The sequence below is a fragment of the Eschrichtius robustus genome, chromosome 14 (assembly GCF_028021215.1).
Source record: "Eschrichtius robustus isolate mEscRob2 chromosome 14, mEscRob2.pri, whole genome shotgun sequence".
In the NCBI taxonomy this organism is placed as follows: Eukaryota; Metazoa; Chordata; class Mammalia; order Artiodactyla; family Eschrichtiidae; genus Eschrichtius; species Eschrichtius robustus.
The window spans coordinates 29,872,296-29,896,389 of record NC_090837.1 but is presented as its reverse complement, the minus strand read 5'-3'; the positions used below and the strand labels follow the sequence as shown (position 1 = coordinate 29,896,389).

Below are 24,094 nucleotides of genomic sequence, written 5' to 3'. Positions count from 1 at the left end.
GGAGAGACTCCCAGCCCAGGGAGAGGGGCTTCGCTGAGACCCCTGGGCACTGTGGGATGCACTACACCAACATCTGACTCTTGCTGAGAAATCCAAGGAGAGAGAAGAGAGGGAGGAATTGCACACTGACTGATGGCAGATTCAAGGTGCCTCTCCTCCGGGCCCCAAGTGTGCATGCCTGCGAGTGTGTGTGCATGTGTGTGCGTGTGCACGAGTGTGCATGTGTGTGTGCGTGTGTGGCAGAGGCCCTACACCGCCAGGCAGAGCGGATGCCGTTGGGTTCTCCCAGATGACACTGGACTTTCCTACCTGTTTGTGAGAAATGAGTATCAACAGGAACTTGAAAGGCCGAGTGTGTGTGACCCCAAGGCCCCCTGCAAAGCCACACAGCCATCACCCTTCCGGGCCCATCACCGTCTGCGCGGACGCCACACAGGCTTCATCCTGGCCCACATGGCCCAAGCCCTGGACCCCACCAGAAACGCCCGGCCTGGGTGCCTCGCATCACAGACGTGGAAACGCCGGATGGAGAGTCCTACATGCTCACAAAAGTCAAATGGGGGCCTCCCTCCCTCGAGTCCCTGTGCGTTTTCAGACACAGCAAATAAATGAGGTTATGAGGTCTCAGCCACGCCCCTCAGGAAGGACGGAAGGACAGGACACACAATCCCAGCCCTGCCCCCAGGTACCGACTGGAAAGATGCCTGCGGGCTCCCTTTGAGCTGTTCGTCTCTCAGCGCCTGGGAGGGAGACATGGCAGACACCTGTGCACCGTGATGCTGTCTGTGCTCTGACCTTGTGACACTTTGGTGATTCAGGATATTTCTCCACACACACAGGAGCTGCTCTTTGCCTCTGATTTCACGTTTCACCTGTGAGTTTCCTGACCGTGTGACTCCCTGCGCTCCAGGCACAGACGATGGGCCACAGACACGCACAAGGACTAAGCCGCACATCCCAGGCCACCATCACCCCTACAGAGACCACTGGGCAGAGCAGGGCTGGGTAGTTTGGGAAGAAGGCAAAGCCAGGCGTCATCACGTAAGTATGAAGGGGAATCCCACTGACCTGGTTTCCAGGTAAAACAAGGGGACACCCTGATAGAAAAGCAATGGATCATTTAATGGAGTACAAACGGGTACTCATTTTTAAAGCACTTAATGCTAAATATGTATGAAACCTTCTTTCTTTAAAACATGAGCTCCCAGCCATGAAATAGGAGTCACCTGTATGTTATCAACTTGGTTCTGAGGCCAGAAGCTACTATGTTTAAACATCTTTGTTTACGTTGGACTCTAGGAATGAGGCTGGAATGGGTGGGGTCCCATAAACAGCATATTTTTGGTTTGATGAGGATTTGTATAGACTCACATTTCTCTAGCCCTTCTTAATTTTGTGTATTAAGGATTTAAGTGACTTAGAAGAGCTATTATTTAGATTCTTCCTAAGGCAGGAAAATCAACATAGCATCTGCAGTCCTAACCATTAGGATGAATGATCAAAAGACCCACAATCAATGTAATAGTCAGGGGGAGGATCGGAGAGATAAAGTCATGATTTTATGCTCTGTTTATACCAAGTCTTTACTGCTTTTCCTGAAGAGTCAGCACCGTGGGCTGGCAACCCGGAGCCATGGCCATACCCAAGTCAAACCCAACTTTGCATCCCTTCCTGTAAACATACGGCCATCACACTCACTAAGGCACTGGGCACAGTCCTTATTTCTTGTAATGGCATTGTTTTGAAAAACATTGAATTAAATTAACTCAGTGCGGTTTAACTTCTATCTTTGTGGAAGAACTTCAAATGTGTAAATGTACCAACCAGACCAGGCTTCCTCATCAGAGCCTCGGGAAACAGAGGCACTATTTCTTTCGATGCCTTCAGGTGCTTGGAGAGCAACGGGGAAGGGATCTAAAGGTTTGCAGGAACACGCTTGAGAAACGAGAACTCGAATCTCTCTCTTTCTGCACTTGATTGAGGCACATGTGACAGCTCTCAGCTGACACGTGAAGCAGCCACGACCGCACCCGGCTTCCTCCCCAGGTCTCCTGCTCCGGGGCTCAGAGACCTCTTCTCTGCCTGCCACCTCCTTCTCCCCAGCAGAGAGAATACACAAATCTGTGCCACTGTTATCACCCCGTCTGCCTCATTTTAATGACAGCACACTGAGTGGCTCTTAATCAACCAAACCCTTCCAGGCTGTCTGCAACCCTACAAATACAGGCCTGCCAGGGAACCTGTATGGGGAAGACAGCTGTGTGAGTGACAAAAACATGTCACCACCAAGTGCCACACAGCTCTACTGCTGAGACGTGTGACCCCGCTCCCCACTGGACCGGCATCTCTCCCATCAGATGACGACAGCCCCGGGGAGCCCCCAGACACACTCAGCTGTGATACAGAGTAGCAAAGGTCTCTTACCTTGCATGGTGGCTTTGGTTGGTTCTGAGAACAGGGGGATGAGCAGGAGGTAGATGAGGTAGACGAAGGAGAGCCCATTGTACCGGAACGCACAGGCTGCGGGGGGAGAAGAGGGGAGAGGCGTTAGTGACGGACAGCCTTAGGCGTCACGGCATCAGGCGGCATCTCTGGAGCAGATCTTCAAACAGGAAGGAAAAACGGAGCATCCGTTCTGTGCCCATCATTACTCGGAGCGTGATGAGAAACGGGAATGAAAACGCACGGTCCCCGCTCTTAGAACCCAACCAAGAGGGCAGCATCGGCGTACCTGATTGAAGGCAGGCCCGAAATACGTCACAAAGTTAAGCTGGGCAAATTAAAATTGCTACGGAAACATAGGCAACGGGGCTGTGAGGGCTTGAGGCGTTCGCCTAAGGCTGTGGATGGAAGAAGAGGTGAGACTGAAGGGAAAGAAAAGAAAAGAAAATATTTGCCAAATGCTCTGTGGCCGGGCCTGACCCCAGTTATCTGATTAGTCCCCTTCTGATAAGGAAGGCTCCCAGGCCCAGAGACTCACCCCCTCCCTGGGAGCTCCCAGCGAGGAGGTGACGGAGACAAAACTAAACTCAGGTCCCAAGTCTACGCTTCTTGCTCTGCATAGCTCGTCTTAAAGGGAGCGCGGCAGGTCAGAGATGTGCTCCTTCCCTCCCCAAGTTCCCCTTCCTCATCTATGAAATGGGTCTAATAACCGTCTCTGACTCAGAGGCTTACGATGAGGAGTGAAGGTTTAAACTCTTGGCCAGAGTCTTGGACCCGGGAAGCCCTTGAAAACACGAGCAACTGTGGTGAGGATCCTCGTTACCAGACAGGGAGAGGGCGGCGTGCAGCATCCATGCAGAAAGAAAATGAGCGCCTTATAGCAATTAAAAGTAAACTTACTGGATGAATAAAGAAAGGCTGAGGGGGGAGAAGGAGTAAGTATGCGTGTGTGGATGAGATCGGTTTAACGGATTCACAGGATGGAGAAGTGTTGGAACAAAAGTTAGTCGGAGAGAAAGTGGAGAGAACGTGGAGCTGAAAGAACTAGTCCCTGACCATCTGCATCAGGAGAAAACATTTCAGAAAGAGTGATCTGAAGACTGCACGTGGGCTGGACGGGTGGGAAGGGAAACTTCAGTGTTGCAGCAACAAGGTGTAAATGGTGCAGAAACAACGGAACTTAAGAAGCAGCACGTGGAATAAAAAGGCATTTGGTACAATAAATATGGAGAGATGGGAAGAGAAATTACACAAAAGTGACGCCAAGGCTCACGACCACGGAGATAAGGATTCCTGCCGTGGAGGAAAATAAGACATTTAAGGAGAAAGTGGTAAGTTAACCTTTAGACACATTCACGGAATCCAACCGTGGGACTCAGCCCTGATGGAAACAGTCAAGGGACAGAGTGGGCAGGATCCCTGCTCGGTGACCCCAGAGGGACGCGGAGATGGGCCCTGAGCAGAGGGGTGAGTGGGCAGGACAAGAGGGGATGGACTCTCCAAAGGCCACAGCAACAAGGGGAGGCAGCTGCCTACATGGGGGGAAAGGGGGGTGAGATGGGGAAGGGAAAACGGGCAGGTACGGAAGAAAAAGGCAGCAGAAAATTGAGGACAGATGGGAGAAAAACCGGGGAAGTCCATTTTCACACGAAAAGTTTCACGGAAGAAGTTTACAACAGAGAGAGGGGTTGGTCATTTGATCATCTGTAAGAGTGTCCAGGACAGCCTCCAGAAAGGGATGCAGACCCAGCAGGGGGATGGGAGTTGAGAGATGTAAGCGCAAGGGGAACATCACCAGGAGCAGGAAACAAGAGGGCTGTGCAGGGGCTCACAAGGCCACAGAGGGCTGAGCTGGGGAGACACAGCACGGGCAAGGCCTGGGTGCTCCTGCCCACAGAGTCAGAGCATCTGGGACCTGGGGACAGACCAGAGTGGGATGCACATGGCATTAGGAGATGGGGTCCCAGCTCCTGGTGGCTTCCTTTGGACAATGACAGGCAAGCAGGGTACAGTGAGGGAGGCTGTGGGGGGAGGAAGGAATCAACAGAAGAGCTTTATCATCGCGCGGGGGTCGTGCACATGACGGTAGCTTTGTTTACCACCGTGGACACTCCCAACCTCCTTTATGAAAAAGACCCAAAGCAGGAAGAAACTTCCACACTATCACTGGACAGGAAAATGTATAAATGAGGCAAAATAAAAGAGCAAGAACCCATGTTTGGATTGTCTTTCTAGCTATTTTTTTCTGTCTCTTATTTCTCATCCAGAGTTGACGTTCCTTAACAACCCAAAAAACATTTGGTTATTCATCCAGTCACTAAATATTTTTTGAGCACATACTATGTCCTTGGGACTGACCAGCATCCCTTCACATTCAGGAGGGGAGATGTATGGTGAACAATAAGCACAATAGAAGATTGCAAGCCATGCTGGAAGATGAGAACCCTGTAAACAAGAACTCGGGGTTGGGGAGCAGCAAGGGGGACAGGACCCTGGGGTGGAGGAGGCGGCCACTGCATCCCCTAGGAGCACTGAAGGCAGGGCTCACCCAGGAGGTGAGATCCAAGCCCTGAGGTGAGGCGGTGACCAGCCACCCCATGAGCAGCGGGCCACGTGGCAGCGAAGCCCCCAGCCTGTCTGACTACCCCTGGCCTGCAATGGCCCAGGCAGTCCTGGATGGGGCCGGGTCACATGGGCCTTGGGAGGGATCAGAGGACTCAGTGTCCACTCTGCGACATCGACTAAGTGATGGATCTCACCCTCCATCAAGGTTGCAACCTGGCTCCTGCCTGGGCCTGCAGCTCCCTGTCCCATCGACAAGCATCCTGCCTTCCAAGCGGCTGCCCGGCTTAACAGCCCTGCCCTGTGCTGCTTCTGGCCTCAAGGCCTCGAAGGCGCTGGACCACCTTCCTGCATCCAGCCTGTTCCTGCTCTGGTCCAGTGTTTCCTCCCCCAAACCAGGTGCCTTCCTTCTGCTGGGGGGCGCCTCTCCCAGAGCTCTTCCCATCCAGGGTCACGGTCATTTGTCCATGTGTCTGTGACCATCTCTGTTACCTCCAGGGACCGGGGGACAGGAGGTTCTCAGGCTCACAAGAAGAATAGACAGGAATAAGTGTGTGAAATGGAATGAAAGCCACGAGGGTGCCTGAAAAGGAAACCAGGATATGAAGGCTACAGCCTTCCCAATAGCATCAAAACACCACCACTGGCACTGCCCCAAATAAACATTTAATCGAGTGGAATGTCGCTTTGATCTTAGCATTGGGGTTTTTAATGTTAATGCACATCGTGCAGCAAAATTACCTAATTCTGTGTATTTCTGGGTAAAGAGAAAACTAGAGCTTACTTGTATGACGGTATCACTTTAAAGAGGGTGCCCAGGGCATGTGTCTGCTGTGAGCTCATGTCAGTATCAGCTCACAGGAGCACCGCCCCGTGTCAAGCCCTATCTGTGCATTAACTCACACTCTCACCACCCTCCTTTCACAGACCCTGTTTTTACTCTCTCTCTCTACACATGACAAAGCAGCAGGAGTAGGAAGCACAGCAAGTGGCCGCGCTGAGATTGGAGCCTGGGAGCTCGTCCTGAGCCTGCGCCTCCGTCCGGAAGCCTGGCGGCCTCAGCTCCACGTCCTCACCTGCCTGACTCGTCCCCGGGTAACTGTCAGGGGCTCAGGGGGCCAGAACCTTCCCTCCACAGGATGCCTGTCGCTGTTTCAGTTTTATAACTTCATTCTGTAAGGTTTCATATAATGCACAGTGGAAATGTGTAAACTTAGGAAATTCCCAATGACTAACTTTGCAGGGGGTAGAAGGGAGACCACTCTTGGGTTCTCAGGGCAGAACCTTTAGTTACCATTATTTATAACAAGGTCCCAAATGCTTAAAGAGAAGCAAGGACGACCCAGGGTGGTAGGGAGCCTCTAAATGGTCCCCGTGTGTGATCCCCTGGCTCCTGAGTGTGGGCTGGACCCAGGGGCTCCCTGCCAGTGACCAGAGTCAGTGAAAGTAGCAGGATAGCTCTTGGTGGCTTCTACCCTGGGTGCCCCTTGGTCCCTGAGTGGAGCCAGCCGCCAGGCTACAAGTTGTCCCGAGGAGAGGCCCGGAGGGAAGGGGCCACAGTCTCCAGCCAGCAGCCAGCCCGCACCAGCCAACGGCCACGCACGTGAGCCTGGAAGCAAGTCCCCCAGAGACTGCAGCCTGACCGGCCTTGACTACATCCTGACCGGCCTTGACTGCAGCCCGTGAGAGCCTGAGCCGGAGGCACCGGCTGAACCTCCCCGGATTCCCGACTCCCAGAAACTCCGCAGCAGGGTTTGTTGCTTTAAGCTGCTAAATGTTTGGGTAATTTGTATGCAGCAACAGATGACTAATACCCAACCTTTCACACACACACAAAAAAAATCAAGCCACTTCTAAAAATCCACCTTCGTTTATGTTTATCTAAAATTATCCAGTTTGATTGATGACAGTGGCCTAAATTGCTGAATTTTCTGCTTTATTTTATGTGTGAAGTTGCTACCCAGGAGTCACCCGAGCTTACGGGGACTCTGAATGCCATATCTAAGTGCATTACCCACCTAGAGCAAAATATGCCTTTGAACTTGTCAATAAGGCACATTTGAGCTAGAAAAGCCTCAGAAGGCAAAGAGCAATGCTCCTTTATCCAGCGTAATGTTGTCTTGGTCTAGGACCTGGAGTCCCAGAGCACAGCCCTGCTCCTATAAAAAGCTATCAGATGCTGGTACCCATGCCTCTCGTGGGCCGTCCAGGCTCCTGGACCTCTGTCCCCTGCCTCAAGGATTTTATCGTTGACAGTGCAATTTTTTACAGTGCAGATCAAGGTGTTCTAAGGAAAAACGTTCTTCACTTTAGCCAAGAATGCACTATCTTTTCCACTATTTCTACCTGGTTTTAACCATCCAAAATTATATGGAAATTTCCCTCGAAGGATGACAACAGGAATTTCCCTAAGAAATACCTTGTCAGGACTAGAGAGCTCACAATTAGAAACTGCGAGACAAGTCATCACGTGAAGAGCGTTATAAACACGAGCGCTGCCATTTGAATTGTAAACAACTGGACTGATCTCATTAACACATTTCATTTTCTAGAGGTGAAAACTGATAGGCGGTTTAGGAAAAACTCTGCAAGTTGGAGAAACGATTGATGTGACTTTGACAGCTTAGAGTTTAATCAATATAGAAAGGGGAAAATCTCTTGCAAATAGGAAATTTTTAAGATGGCCGCGTAACATCTATAAAAATACTTGTGTTGCAGTACACGTGTACTAGTTTCCCATGTATTACACGATGACGGAGAGGTTTATGCACACTTTAACTTCCATAATAGTTGAAGGTAATAATCTTAATTATGTTATTAAAGGTAAGTGCCCTCAGAGCTGAATATTTTAGCAAAAACGTGTCCTCTCTTCCTCCTCACCGTTCAGCAAAGCCAAAGAGCCCCTCACCACGAATGGCCTGCGAAACAACAAAGCTTACATGTTTAGAACCTCCATTTCAACTAAGTACATTCTAAACACTCTTTATGACCTCAGAATGCTTTATTTAACAGTTGCCAGAACGGTAGATACACATTATTCAGAATAAGCAACTTCAGTACCAAGAGACAAAATAGTCAGTTCAGTGATTCTAGAATTATTTTGTGTTTACACTTTTAATATTTTTCCTTCTGTGCTCTGAAGCAATCAATGGCTTTTAGAAGGATGGTGATTTTTATAAAAACAGTAATGACAAGAGAAGCAGCTGCAAAGTACTTACAATGCAGCAGAAAAAAAAAACAAAACAAAAAACCAACAATTGCAGATTTTTCCTAAGGAAGCAAAACCATCAAAGAAATGAGAGACAGGAAAGGCTGCTAAGTCACCTCATTCATTGTCTGTGTAAATTCTTTCCCACGCTTGTGTTTTACATCCGGTGAAACTTATAAATGTTTCACGTGGTGATGCTTTAGGCAGCCAACAGGCAAGACAAGATTACTCCCTTCTTTCTTCCTGTATCTCTGACCTCCACATCCAGCGGAGGTCCTGTCCCAAGTGCTTCCTTCAGAAAGTTGCAAAAATTAGTTCTTCAAGAAAGAGGACACCAGATGGTCCCTCCCACTACAGTTCAGAAAGGCAGACATCTGCCCACACACTCTTACCATGAAGTGCCTGCCCTATGCTCCCCACACCACCATGAGTGTGTTCACACATGTGGGACACAGAGGAGAACAGAAATACTCACCAAATAAGAAAACACATGTAGAAATGGTCCCTATATTTTAACACTACTTTTTTATCCAGAGATGTATGAAAGCTGACTTTGTTCCAGTGAGTCTGTCAGTCAACACTGAATCCATCAGTCACGTGTTTCTGACACTTCAAAAAACAGAAATCCCTCATCACATAAAAGAAACGGTAATTATGTGAAGGTGTTAGCTAAGCTGCAGAGGTAATCATTTTGCAATATACAGATGTATCAAATCGATACATAAACTTACACAATGTTACATGTCAACTGTATCTCAATGAAACTGGGAAAAATATATATTGGGTGAAAATTTCATCATAGAAGTTAGTTAAAAGAATGTAATTTTAGAGTAAAGCCTCCAGGAAAACAGGACTTTTACAGGGAATAGAACTTAGAATCAAACTGTTTTAGCAGAAAATCATAACCATTACTCAGTTTACTAAAAATTTTAAGGAATCTAAGGAAAAATAAGGTGAAAGTATCTTATTTGTAAAGGATAAAAGCCTTTGGTCTGAGTTTTCTACTTTTTTTCCAAACAACCTGGGGTACAATCTGTAAAATATGAGTTGAACCAGACGGTCACTAAAATCTTAGTGTGATTTTTTTCAGCCACATGAGTTTAAAACTTTGTTGCCTTTTAAATTATTTTAAAAGGGTAGGATTCTCTTTTCTATTTTAATTAATTTAATATATACCTGATTGAATATTATTAACAGTATTAAAAGTTTGAGTTGTGTAAACTCATCCTGATTGATTGTACATTTTGCAGAAAATAAATTTTAAAGAAAGAATACAGTGCTAACTCTTTCCTCCTTTAAAAATATCTTTTAATATGTCATTCACAATTTTACAAATTATTCATAGAAAGTGGTCATATTTAAAATGCAAATCCCATGCCCAAGCTTCACCTGGCGACCTGATCCAGAGAGTAATAGCACAGACTGTCTCTCGTGATTGCAATGAGGAAATAAAGCTTTTATGCTAATACATCATTCCTTAAGCTTTCTGAACACTTATATTAGAAATCAGATCTATTTCACTCTGAGTATGAAGAGCGCTGCATTTAAATCCACAGCTCCTATGCTTCCTCAAAATAAAACTTGCTCTCTTACTACTGTGATGAATAAGAAATTAGGCTGGGCAAGTGAATGCAGAGAAAGGTCAAGCATTAAAACTGTTTCTTCGCCTACCCATCATAGTAGCTCTTTCTTAATCTCTTGAAGAGGAGAGTTAGTGTTTGTGGACGGGGACACTGAGAGTCACTTAGGTCTGTGTCTCTGTATTTACTGATTTCTGAAGATATCACTCATCATCCTTTATATACACATTTATTCTCATGTGAGAAAGGTACCTTTTAACTTAGTAGTCTCAACTCACTTTTATGTAATTCAACAATTTATAACTGGACCACTATACCTCTCTACTATTCTATTACTAGCAGAACGTAGATTCATCTTTTAATTTTTTTACTTATTAATTGCAATTAAGATTTAATCTATCAATCTATTATATCTATTTAGTCTATAAACATTAAATTATTAATCTTTAAGAATTTAAAACTTATTCTCCTCAGTAAAATTTTTAAAGAGGGTTGATGATCTCTCATGTTTAATTTTATACTAACTTTTGAATTCCAGTTTTTAATTCTTAATTAACTTTATTCATTCTATCTCATTTTTAATTAACACTACTTTTCTGTAATTTTTCCAAAAGTTAACTTATCTTCCTAATATATACAAATTCTATTGGACTACCAATTCACTATAGTTGGATTTTTACATGATTGGTCCTCTGAAAAACCTAAGAGAAGTGCTTAGAACCCTAATAAGACAGCAAAGCTCCTTACTGGATTTCTGGTTACTTAGATTTTTCATGCCAGGTCCGATTCGCAAGTTTACCATCTATAAGATGCAGCAAGATTTCAAATTTGGAAAGTTACTCCTCCATTTATGTTGCTCTCAGTATGTCTAAACTATTAGGATGAACCATTGAATTTGATGGCTTCATATAAGAAAAACAGTCAAATATTAGGGAGTTCATACCATTCAATCTGAAATAAATTGGGACTGGCTTACTGGACTGCATTACGAGTAGAGACTAAATGTTGTTTTCATTTCAGACATAAGAGAAATCTGCTGCAATGCCATTCTATCCCTTGATGTTCAAGGGCCTCCCACATGCTGGTCCCGGAGCAATCTGAGACAGCTATAGAAAAGGAGACACCAGGGCTGGAGAATATATGTGTATGTACATGTGTATGTAGGCTTCATGTAGGCGGCATGGCTTTTAATAACAGGATTAATTTACGGGCTGCCACAGTTTCCTTCTTTCAAGAACTCAGTAAAATGAGATTTTTTTTGCAGCCTTTCACTGTAGGCTTCAGAATATTCTATATTATTCTTGGCAGCGTCCTCCCTGCACTGGTGTGTGCATTAGCATGAAAAGAAGTCGGTTTAGCTGCCGACCATGAAGTCCTATTTCTTCCATCCTTAGCACACAATGCGGCCTCACACAGTATCTCGTTTAACAACTAATATGGCTGAGAACTGATTAAAAAGGACTGTTTTTAGGTCGATAAATTTATTTTGACATCCTGCCTGCGTCTTCCTAGGAACACCCTCTTCCCTGACATATATGGAGCCAGTGCTATTGCCTTCAGATATTTCTGGTGCCAGAGAAATAGACACACCTCTTACGGCATGAATTCAGCCCTCAGCTCTGTCTGGGGTTTATGCTTCTGATACCACAGTGATGAAGAGCAGCCTCTGACCACAGTGTGAAACCCTCACTCCCCGAACAATGTCCAAAATAGCGAGGAATTGGACTCACGCCTCAAAACCAGCTTCTCCACCAGATCTGCTTGGGCTGTAACTCAGACTCAGAGCCTTTGACTTTGCATTCAGTCCTTTCCTCATCATTCTGAATGCTAATCCCACTCAAAGTCCGTGTAGCTGAGGCTGGAGTGGGGCACCACACACTCCTGGTGGTGGACAAACCACAGGGACATTCAGGGCATCCCACCCAGCTTCATCCCATCCCCAGCTGCCTCTGCCTTCTGCTGTCTCTCACTGCCCCTCTTTTCAATACACACTACATCCTCCTGCCTCATAAAATTAAGGTAATTTAAGACCACCAGTGGGATGCTCTATTTGGAGAATTAATTATTCCAGGAATATGTTTAAGCTAACAAAACATGCTTCCCTCAGCTCGTGGCCTTGACCCATGAGAGAGCATTTGATTTTTGGTCAATAAATGAAGAAGTTTGGGATCTCCTAAATTTCCAAGCATAGATGACCTTTCCTGACCCATCGCTATGCCCTGGATTTACCAGATGACCCATAATGTGTCAGAACTTTCCCCAAAGTCCTCAAAGTGAGACTGTTTTGCTATCCTAGTCTATCTCCAAAAAGTAGGCATGACCCATGAGCCCTTTTGAGGCTAAGCTGGATGGTTCCTATCAAAATTCTGTCGAGGCTGGGTTACCTCCACAAATGTCATCGCTAGGTCACTCGGTCAGTTTTCACGGGGACAGGGAGGTTGCAGAACCCTTCCACTCTTGGCCTGTGCCCAGGAACAGCTCAGACAACAATGCACGTCCTTAGACACACACCCCCTTTTACCCAAACCCATCACTAGCCATTCCCCAAGTGCATGTCCCCAAGTGCATATTCAGCCACGTCGGAACACAGACTCCCTCCTGTTCCTTCCTCTATTTCCAGTTTCTATGCCCATTTCTAATCATAGTAAGCAGTCAATAAATACTTACTGAAAGAGTAACTAAATCCCTGTCTCTTTCTTTGCCAACCCGTAATGTCCTCTGCCCAACCATGCCTCCCAAATCCCGAAGCATCCTTCAAGCTCACTCAAACGTCTGTCTCCTCCCACAGAATGCCCTCATCACCCAATAAAATGTAATCTTCTCTGAATAAAAAAGCACACTTGTCTAGCAATAAGGGAATAATTCAGTAAGGACTCCCACACCAGGAACTCTGTGCCACAGTCACAAAGAATGGCCACTACTCACGTGCACAGACATTGAAAGATGTTCACCAAACAATCCGTCAAAACCTAGGTTATAAAACTGTACACAATACGACAGGTCTACGAGGTTGGTATTTACAATATTCAATCAATATTCCCATTTTCAGGAAACTAAGGCTCACAAAGGATATGTAATTCGTCCAAGGTCAAGGCGAAACTGGGATTTAACCCCTCCACTCTGCCAGCCCTCTCTGCACACAGAAAACATCTGGAAGAATATATCAGACCATTAACCTCTGGAAAGAGGAAATGAAGGAGGGAAAACAGTGGCTTTTTATCTAATAATGTTAAATTTTCTTATAAAAGGTATGTGTATATTTTGTATTTTAAAATAAAATCAAATTTAAGGAATAGTAATCTCTTCCATTTCTGAACACCCATCACATTTTGGCTCCATCACTCTTATGGCTTGGCTCCACGTGGCCTTGTAGTACTTCACCCTGTAAACGTGTCACCTTCTTGACTGGACCGTAAGCCCCTTAAGAGCAGGGCTGTGCCTTCGCTGTGTCTTCGGGTGCCTAGTAGAGTATCTCTCACATTACAATCACGTGACAATGGTGCAGAATGAAGAAAGGAATGAAAGGCTGGACTTCCATTGCCCTTAGAGATGGAGGGATCTGAGAAAAGCTGTCGTATCTGACTAGTGGTGTAAATATTCAATGGTTTTCACCAAACAGGTGACTCTGCAATGTTCAATCTGGCTCACATAATGACATGGCTACAACAACAATATTCACAAGGGATGAAACAAAAGTATCTGTTGGAAAAATAATATTTGGGTAATAATTTCCACTTAGGCATCCAGGAAGAGGCAAGAAACAAGAGAGCTTCCTGAATCATGAACCTTTTCTGTCACAATGAAGTCACACTTCAGGGAGCTTCTCTTGGAAGAAAAAGGTATATGAAGTTAAACTCCAAGTCTTAACCACTTTTTTCCTACAAGTGGATTCAATGCAAATTCTACGTCACCACAAGAAGTTCTGTGAGGCTTTGGGCAGCTTTTGGGAGTGAAAAGACATTTATTAACCTTATATACCACACAAAGAAAGTGAGGAAATGCACTTTCAGTGTCCAGCTTTAGCAAAAATTGAACCTCATAGCCTGACTCCTTCTTGGTGGCAACTAAGAGGAAATCAAAATGTGAATCCCAATAGAGCTGCATTGGACAAATCCAGTAATACACCGAGCTTCAACTTCCCATCACAGAAAAGGAATTATGCCAGGTGTAATTTTTTAATGTTATTAGAGGCTGGTTGAATCAGCGGTGCTTAAATAACAGGTGGGATGAGCTGAAAGGATTTTGCAGACGTCCTAAGCCATCCTGGGGCCACTTCTCTGCTGGCGGGGCACAGCTCCCAGCTGGGGCAGCACTAACCAGGCGTGATCTAGGGGTGAGGCTAGATGCCCCCTTGGGGTTGGAGATAAAGGGGTGGGAGCAAAAGGTTTCCAGTTGACCCCTTTAAATCCAACATGCCCTCAGGACCTCCAGTGTTTTATTCCATTTCTCCTTTAGCTAAAAATGGGGAGAAACCTCTCAAAACCAAATTCAACGATCTGGCATAAATCACAACATCATGGCCAACAACCAAGTAACATCCACCCATCTTATCAGTCAGAACTAAAACGTCACATGAACAGGTAGCTAGCAGCCAAAGGAAGGGGAATCGAGATCACAAGTGCTGATAATATTCTTTGGGAAAGGACACCATTCTGAGGTGATTCTGCATTTCTAAGTTGACTAGCCCTTCCTTGGCACAAATGAATCCTGAAGAGCAAATAACTCTCACTTTTTTTCTCAGAAAAAGAACTAAAGTTGGTTGTTGTTGTATTTTTCTCAGCTCTCATCTGGAACATGTTAATTTTCGAAGCAGACTGCCCAGAAATACAACCTGGAAAGGAAAGGACAGCAAACTCCAGCCTTCTTCTTCTTACTCGTTTTCTTTAGAAATACACCCCTGGGGCCCCCAAAACTCCTCTCCCAGAGGCCTCTTCCACACTGCAATAATCGGGCCATTTCAAAGGAAAAAGAGCACAATTTGGTCCTAGCAAATTATATCAAACACACAAGGCAGGGTGTAGGAATGTCAAAACACATTGAATTGAACCAATCCGTAGCTTGTTGGGAATCAGAGGTGTCAGCGTCTGTCACAGAAGCCACCTTTGTGGCCATCTCCTCCTCTGTTCTGTAGCGCTACTCAGGGTGGGCCCAGGACCCGCTCCAGCTGGCAGCCCACATGATTCACAGCCCGAGGGTCCAGCCCACAGTGTACAAAAAAACCATTTTTTTAAAGCATACTTGAATTGGAATGCTTACTGGCACACAAAAATCCTGCTTTGGGATGGAAGGAAGGAGGGAAGGAAGGAATGAAGGAAGGAAGGGAGGGAGGGAGGGAGGGAAGGGGAGAAGGAGGGGAGGCATACCTCCCACAGTGAAAAACCTAATGGTGAGTGTGGTGACCTGAAGCCTCTGAACCATCCAGGACAGAGCCTATAAATCATCCCCTGCACTCCCAGCATTTAGTATGATGTCCCAACACAGAGTGAGAGATGGTTAAATACATGTTGTACTGAACTGGATTGACGTGACATACAAGAAAATAATATTTATTATGATATACACCAGTTTCTGAAAATTGATAATATGTCAAAAGTGGGAAATATTAAAGTTATTAGTTGCTGTAAAAATTGATGTGAAGCTGACTTTTAAAAACATAATCTTGCTTATTCTAGTGATAAAATTCAACATGGAAGTCTTAATAACAGGTTAGTGAGACCAATAAGTAAGTGGGGGGCTTCCCTGGTGGCACAGTGGTTGAGAATCTGCCTGCTAATGCAGGGGACACAGGTTCGAGCCCTGGTCTGGGAAGATTCCCACATGCCGCGGAGCAACTAGGCCCGTGAGCCACAACTACTGAGCCTGCGCGTCTGGAGCCTGTGCTCCGCAACAAGAGAGGCCACGATAGCGAGAGGCCCGCGCACCGCGATGAAGAGTGGCCCCCGCTTGCCACATCTAGAGAAAGCCCTAGCACAGAAACGAAGACCCAACATAGCAATCAATCAATCAATAAATAAATCTTTAAAAAAATAAAAATTAACAAATAAGTAAGTGGAAAAAATAAACAGGAGAACAAGGAAGTTATTATAAATACCGGAACAATAAGAACCAATCTGCAAATTTGCCAGTAACTATCCTGAAGGAAGTGACAGACATGAAAACACTATTATGTGGTGAGAATGGAGGCCTGTTTCTCGAACCAAAATGTCTTGCAATTTAAAAAATGAAGCAAATAAATAGTCCAAGGGTTTTTTTTTTAATGGGAAGAGGTAAAGGAGCTGAAAATGTCATATTTAAGAGAAAACAGGATTTTTAATTCAAAACTGCACCTCCATCCCCAAGGTTTTTTCCTGGAATAACGTGTCTTGTATGTTTTGGATAAAAATGAGTGGCAAGTCCTGCCTGTGGCTTGTCAGGAAATTGGCCACATCCTCTTCAGTGTCACCTCCAGCCCTGAGCACCGGCAGAGCCTGGGTGACGAGAGCTCGGGGCCAGTCTGCCTTCTCTGCAGGCGGAACTCTGGGCTCACGGCATCTCTCTCCCAAGCTATGCACTTGGTCTTGCTTCGTTTGAATCTAAATATATTTTTCTGACTCTAAACAATGATAGTGTTTTTCCTCTGCAAAGAAATAAGAACACGGGGCTGGTGCTCGAGGAGTCTGTAACCTCAATGGACAGGGAGAAGCCGCCAAGTGGATGCCCTGGTGTGCTTCCTGTGATCGGTGAGAAGAATGCTGGTCCCCGATCCGGGCCTCCCCGCTTCCTCCCTCGTCCCCAAACTCTTCGTCAAGAGCACTTGACCTCCCACAGCAGGAATTCGGCTGTGCTCCTGTCTGTCTCCATCAGGTATTCATCTTCCTCCCAGGCTCCTCTGTGTTGGACACAGGTGTGGCAGTAAGAGGGCTCCGCGTGCCATCCGGGACCACGTGCCCGGCTGCTCCTGCCCTTCCACCTGCCGCCTTCTGTGCCTGCTCAGGATCCCAGGTGCAACCGCCTGCCGGCAGCCCCCCACTGCTTCTTCCTTCCTGGTTCTCTCTTGGCCTTTGTACTAAAACCCACTGCTTCCCGTGTTTCCTTCTTGCTAGGCTTGAGTATCATCTTCGGGAAGCCATCTCTTGAGCGATGGGTGCTGAGGAAGGCACCTCCTTGGCTGTGCTCCCACAGGGCCCATGCAGACCTCTGGGTGTACCCACAACCCCTGGACTATTCGGTCACAAGTCACTTCCCCCCACAAAATTTTAAGTGCCTGGAGGCATCGGCTACACCCCATGCATTCCTATATCTCCAAGGGCCCAACAGAGAAGGTCCCGAAATGAACGCAGGGGAGCAGAATTCCAGGTCAATCAGGCTGAGGCCAAAATCCCGTTCTGATGCTTCTCTAACAGCTACCTGATTGAGGAAACCTCGATGGAAAGAAGTACATTGACATGTCCTTAAATGAGAAGTCCAGAGAATTCTCTGTGGCTTTCTAGCTTAACCAGCATGTCTACAGGGCAGAAACAAGGAACGTCCATACGAGAGCATATAGCCATCTGATTTCCTTAGTTCTTTGAGCCCACGCGTAATCAATGTAGCAATTGTTTTCTTCATCATAGGTGCCATTTCTTAGCTACAAATAAAGAAGACCTTGTCAACCAAGGTGCCAGAGAACACAGGGGGCACAGTCAAATAGGGTGATGAAGGACTAGATCCAGGTGTACAGACTGGGTTCAAAAAGGTTCGAAGGACAGCGGAGAAGCAGAGAGCCACCAACAGGGGGGAGACCCTTGCACCCGAGCCCTATTCCGCCCTCCCATCTCTTGCCAACGCCTCTCCTTGGCCAAACCCACCCAGAAGCACAAGGGCAGAAAAGCATCGTAATGCAATCCGTGCACCCGTCTCAGTGCACACAGGGGTGGCCGGTGGTCTGGAGGAGCAAAGGCCGAAAATATCCAACAGTGACTGACGCCCCCAAGGCCAGCAAGTGCAGAGAAAAGGACTGCCTATGGGGACTAGCCAGGTAACTGTACAAAGAGCGTTGAGTTTTATTTAATTGTCACAGAAACCGCTCCCCTGCTGTTCTGTTTAATCAGTTCTAGCAATCGCAGTCTGCCTGCGCTCATGACACGCACACCGTGTGCACCCTTGGTCAGTATCCTTACGATAGGCCACATGTCACAACCTTCTGGATGGTCCCATCCACACCCAGTGAGTCCAAATCCCAGCGCCTCAACAATCATATTTTTCCAAAGCATTCCAGGCAACCTAGACACGCAAAATGGCTGGTAACCACCCCTATCAGCTCTCAGAGCTTAAATCATCTGAACTCATCTTGACAATAGAATTCTTGACAGGGTACACTGAGGGCCTGCCTTGTAAGACTTAAAACCTGTCCTTGGATTGAACTAAACCCAGGAGAACACGAGGTGCGACGGAGCATCTCCAACAGAAGAGACATAACTGAGTTCGAGAAATTATTCCCTCATCAAGAGATAAGACTACAAAGCAGTGACGGCTGGCGAGCCTGCAAAGAATTACCGACGGCCTCCATAACCTCCCCAAACACCTTCCCATCCCAGGACTTGGAAAATAACGAGGAAAGGATGTACAATAAATTGATGGCCCAAACTCCTAAAATTTGTTTTAAGAGACAAGGATTTCAGGTTAAATGTTGGGGGTGGGTGAGGGAATCATTCCTCATCCGAGGAATAATAGCCACCGTCCAGCATTTCAGAACAGCAGCTGTGTGCTGGGTGCTGGCCAATCTCTGTTAACTCCATCACAGGGCTTTCGAACCGGCACGTGGCTCGTTGAGCTGACGGCAAAGCGTGTGGACAGGTGGAGGGTCCATCTACCTCTTCAAATAGTCCATCCGATCAAGAAGTCTTCGCAGAGGCCCTCGACAAGAGGAGGCCCTCCTTTCTGTCCACAGGGCCTGAGGAGGTGAGTAGTGTTTCAAATGCAAACCTCTCTGACTTCTGCTTCCTGTGCCAGACCTTCACGGCCACCACTACTCAGACTCTGATAAAAGCCCAGACCATCGCAAGTCCTACGAAGAAAGCCTATTGGTCTCATGAGATTTGGTCTCACAGGGATCGTACGATTGTGACAGAAGATGTCAAACATTTTCCCATCCCTCTTCTCATCCCAGGGAAGAGGCAAGCACACAAGAGTTTAATTGGAACTTCGGAAACGGGCCTCGAGGTATCGACCAGCCAGGCAGAGCCCTTCCGAGAGGAAAAGGCACAGCAGGAAAGCAACGGCCCCAGTGCCCCGATTCCGCTGGTTTGTGCCTCACGCTCGTCCCAACTGGCCAAGGTTTCTCTTTCCTATTGATTCTCCATTTCGGAGCATCTGTCACAGGGCCCTTTTCCTGGAACAGACTACAGAAGTCCCCTCTGACCTCTGATAAGCTGACTGCCAAGTTGGGTCTACAGATTAAATGGCCAGGAGACAAAGGAGAGAGAGGGAAGGAGGAGGGAGGGAGAAACACAAACTGCCCCTTAAAATCAAAATGAAACATAAGTATTTATATTTGGCTTTAAGCTTGAAAATGGAAGTGAACGTGAGACCCCCCTCCAAGAAGGACACACCAATTCCACACGGTCCAAGGGCTTCACAGCGTCCACTGACTGCACTGACCAAACACTCTGGAAACCTTTTCTGGACCTAAAAGGGTGGGGGGTGGGGGGGTCAGGGGAGAGGGAGAGGGCAAGGGAAGTCAATTACTTCCAGGCAAACTGCCCAATAAGCTTAAAGTATAAATACAAGGCAAAAATAGATGCACAAGCATTTTATCTTTCCAATCAGACTTTCCCAACCACACATCCTGCTTCCTCTGAGGGGCTGCACAAGTCACAGTCATCTTTCAAACAGCCTCACACGTTCGTACGGGGAAGGTCCATTCGTTAAGAAATCCACGAGCATACAGCTTCAGGGATCCCGGTGTTAGTATGTGTGAAACGTTGCCTCTCTGGTCTCTGTTTAAAAGTAAACAAGAAATATCCCCTAATAAACATATAAGTGTAGTGGAGAAAAATTACTAGATTGGCAGGCTTTAAGCCCTGGCATTAATGAGGGATGTTTATATTGAAAACGTATTCCAAGGCAAAAATGATCTAACAACTCATCTGCTGAGAACCTTCTGGCTCCACCATCCCATCTACAGCATAGAGATAAGAAGGGTACTTATTTCAGGGGTGACAAGGGAGGTGAACTAGGACGGGAGCACGCCCAGAAGGGGCTGGTCTTGTTCACAATGTTCTTGTTGTTGGAAATCTCCCCTGGCACTTGTGATTTGTCATTGCCAATCCTCGATTCAGCTCTCGGGATCGGGGATTAGTAACTGGACACTCGCCCCCAGTGGTGCACTCAGGTGCGCAAAGCAGGTTTCCCTGCTTAGAGCTCCTCCTCAGACTCAACACAGATGCCCTTCTTCCACTTCAACAAGCCCCTAAAGCCGACCTGTCCCGCCACCAGTTCAAGGGAGGAGAGACCAGCGGGTTTCCATGTTTTGTTAGTGAAACACAGCCAGGGTTCCAATAAAGGGCTCTCTGGAGAGGGTGGCAGATGTGGTCTTTGATACAGGGTCAATTTCACTCACACATGTGGCTGAAAAGTCAGCGTTCAAAAGGTTGTCTGGTAACTTGACTGTAGAAAGAGATCTGAGCATAGAGATTCACGGAGGATATTCTGGTCCAAGATCAAAAACACATCATCTCGAGTACTAGTGATAGAGGCAAAGCAGTGGGAATAACAATAAGAAACAGTTTAAAATATTTTTAAAAGTCCCTATTATGGAATACTGTTCATCCACTTGAAATCATGCTGATGATGAATTTTTACCAAGAGATTGTTAAATAATTACAGCAAATTAGAAAACACGTATAGCATAGGATTTGATTTAATTAAGATAACATAGGAAGTGATATCTAAATATTCATTTGATAAACGCTAAGGTAAGGGAACATAAAAAACAGTAGGAGTAGTCATCGCTCAGTAATGCAATTACAATTGATTTGTATTCTGTATCCACAGATTTCAGTCTGTTTTTACATTTTCTAGAATGGACATAGATTATTTTCGTAACCAGGAAAAGAAGTTATTAAAGTTGTTTTTAATTCTCATGAAAAAACCAAGACACATTTTTTCACAACCAAGAATAAACTTAACTGGGCAGGGCAATCTGGATTCAACTTGGAATCTTGAAGAAATTTGAACAAAAAGGGTTTTGTAAAACCAGGAAAGAGAGTCACAGATGAGTTCAGCCTGGACCCATCAGCAACGGAGCCTACGTCATTAGTGTCAGAACTAAGAAAATTACGGTGCGTGGGGCTCCCTGCCTACCATTTCCAACCTTGTACCCACACACCCATCCTCTGAACGAGAAGGCGATCTCACATTTTTCTCTTGCCCTTTCCCTGTCAAAACCTGTTCTCAGAAAAATTGGTTTCATAGGTGTCCACAGTGTTTAAAACCCCACCATCCTTATTTTCCCTAAGGCCTGACAAGCCCAAGAGCTTTCAATACTGAATGTGTCCGAGGTCAGGGCCATTTGGTGTCCAGAATATTTTCAAATCAGAGAGGATTTCTGGAAACATTCTAACTTCAGTAGCTTTGCTTACCAGTGATACATTGAAAAAAATAATCTGGAATAGATTGTTGGGCAGCCTGGAGCAAACTGTATCTTTTCTCCTGGTCTAGAAGGTGACTTGCCATCTCCAGAAACCCTGGGTAACCTGCACAGAGCAGGGTGGCCGTTTGGAGCAATGGCCCAACCCTACCACTCAGGCTGGTTCCCAGCCAACACCCTTCGTGACCAACAGTTGATACAATACGAAGATCCTGAAAGAGTTCTAAAATCACCTCACCTTCATGTACACAATTTAACGAACAAACAATAACTGATTACAGTTTAATCTTTTTTGTTCATCTTTTTAAGACTTCATATAAGTTCACCAAGAAGAAAACAGGCTTGTTCTTTTGATGTAATCAGATGACAGTCAGGTTTAGGGCACCAGATATTCTTGTACAAAATTCTCCCTTTACAGATTCTGGGTAGATGCCTCCAAATGACTTTCTCTTTGGTATCAAATCTATTCCCTCCACATCTTAAACTACCTTAAAAGAAACTTTAAAAGTTTTACATCTTTAGCACTGTAGTGGGCTAAATAAAAGGCTTCTCTGACTGTAAGTACCATGAAGGTAAATAATGTATCTTTTTTGTTCAAACCCATACACTTAGCCCCTGGCACAGAGCCTAGTGCACCATAAACACTCAGTAAATGGGTATCAAGTGACAGAATGTTACGTGTACAGCAGTACAAGACTTGTGAATTGTTTGACTCCAAATTGGTGATTTTCCACTATTTTCCAGCTGCCTCAGTGGGTAAAGCAATTTCATTCTCTTAAAGACCTAGTGGCAAAATGCAAGAGTCTCAGACAGTTGCAGGAGCCGGGAGGTGACAGCACCATCCCAGCAACTCTGCAACAGCGAGTCACTTCCGCAGGTGCCCAGAAGCCCTGCCCATCACTGTCTGAAAAAAGACACCACCACCCACTGCCCACGGGCACCCCAATCTTTCCTACCCAACTCTGGCTGTATTTTTGCTTCTCTTAATAAAGTGAAGACATTCCTCCTCAATTTTTCGGTACAAATTCTGAACAGGAAAGAAAAACAGGGGTTGGATGAAGAGGCGATCACTCTATATAAATTATAGAATATCTTTGAAGATTACCTGGGATCATTGTCCGGTTCTCATAAATGTGTCTCTCCTCTATAAACATTAGTCTGCAAATTTAGACCCACTTAAAACGTCACGTGAAGCACCACAGGGGATGGCTTGACTGGAAGCCGTCTCAGGAGCCCTGTCAGCTCTTCCCCACCGGACGGGGGTCTGAGGCCCATCAGTGTGTGGCCTCACATTCGGGGATGGAGACGGATGCTCTGGCCCCTGCCCACTGCCCTTGCTCAGCCCTCTACTGAGAAGACTTCTGGTTCGTGCCAAGGGGATGCTTGTCCCCCTCTGATGGGAGAGATTCCAGCAACGCTCTGTGGTCATGCTGAAATGGCTGCACAGCGGAGACTCGCAGAAGAGCCACAGTCCCCTTCCAGGTGTGGGTCACAACTTAAAGGATGAACCTAATCAGCCCCAAAGGTCTAGACACCGGCCCCCTTCCCCTTTTCTCCTGGGGCCTAATGAGAAAGAAATATTAAGAGTAGTCCCCTTCCTTGCCAGACAGGAGGTACAAGCTACTTGCAAAGAAATGCCCTGGCTCTGTGCTTTGGAATCACTGGTGTTTGAACTACGTGGTTTTCATTTTAAAAGTGAGCAACTTGGTACCCAGGGAGGCTAAGTCACCTGCCCCAGGTCGGAGCTAAATTAGAAAAAAAAAAAAACCCAGGGATCAGATCAGCTCAGCCCCTACTCACTCCATCCCACACCTTTCCTCCCCCTTCCGCTTTTAAAATTAACTCAGTATGTGGTCAAAGATATTTCTGAACAATATGGAAAACATAACAAACTCATATAACGCTACTGAAAATTATTTTATTCATACCAGGAGAGAATCAAATGGCAGTGGGAAAGAAATAGGCATATCCTGTTGTGTGGTTAATAAAAGCTAATAACCTCGACATGAACCCCCTTTCATAGGACTTCTGGATCCCAAGTCAGGACGTCAACCAGTTTGGAAGACTTGGTCTAAACAGCCCTGAAATCCCCTGCAGCAGATCAGGAGCGAGATAGGATGAATTGGCCTCCTTTTCCGTTCACTGGTCCCCACCACTTCCAAAAATAATACTCTGGCCCAGCTGCTCAGTAGGCCTTCAGTTTATTTGTAGTTAGCTGGAATAGGAGACTATAAATTAAACTCAGATGCTGTGAGGGAGAAATGTCAGTCCTTCCAAATCCAACACTGAAAAGCCTTTCTTGCTTTCGAGCTGAATGAAAGAACGCTGGGCAATGGAGCTTTGACACCACACGCCACCAAATCCAAAGATGAAGGGCCAGAAAAAGTGGACTTGTCCTGAGATGGTTTGCACCCTCTAAGCCAGCGAGCCTACTCGGTCCCTTGTTTTAACCCCCAAGTTACCTGGGTAGCCACAGGTCTTCTAAGAAGTGCTGGGCAGCTGAGGGCCTTCCTGGGCACACACGGCATGAGGGATGCTGCCACAGAGAGGGGCCACGGCACCCTTTGTCCACCAGAGCCTGTGGCTCCAGGATCCAGGCTCCAGTCCTGCTACCTAATCCCACCTCACTGGCTTCTTTGATACTTGCTTGGTTTTTAAAGCTGAACCCCATCCAAGGGGGCAGAGGCCCAGAGC

General features: G+C 46.2%; 1 protein-coding gene across 4 annotated transcripts in view; it reads right to left on the bottom strand.

The window, feature by feature from the left end:
• Positions 1-24,094, bottom strand: part of PIEZO2 (piezo type mechanosensitive ion channel component 2) — a 347,028-nt gene that overhangs the window by 282,898 nt on the left and 40,036 nt on the right. For all 4 annotated transcript variants that reach the window (XM_068562415.1, XM_068562416.1, XM_068562413.1 and 1 more), the window contains exon 2: positions 2,425-2,520. In XM_068562415.1, coding sequence (XP_068418516.1) covers positions 2,425-2,520 — 96 coding nt within the window. The remainder of the gene's footprint in view (positions 1-2,424; positions 2,521-24,094) is intronic.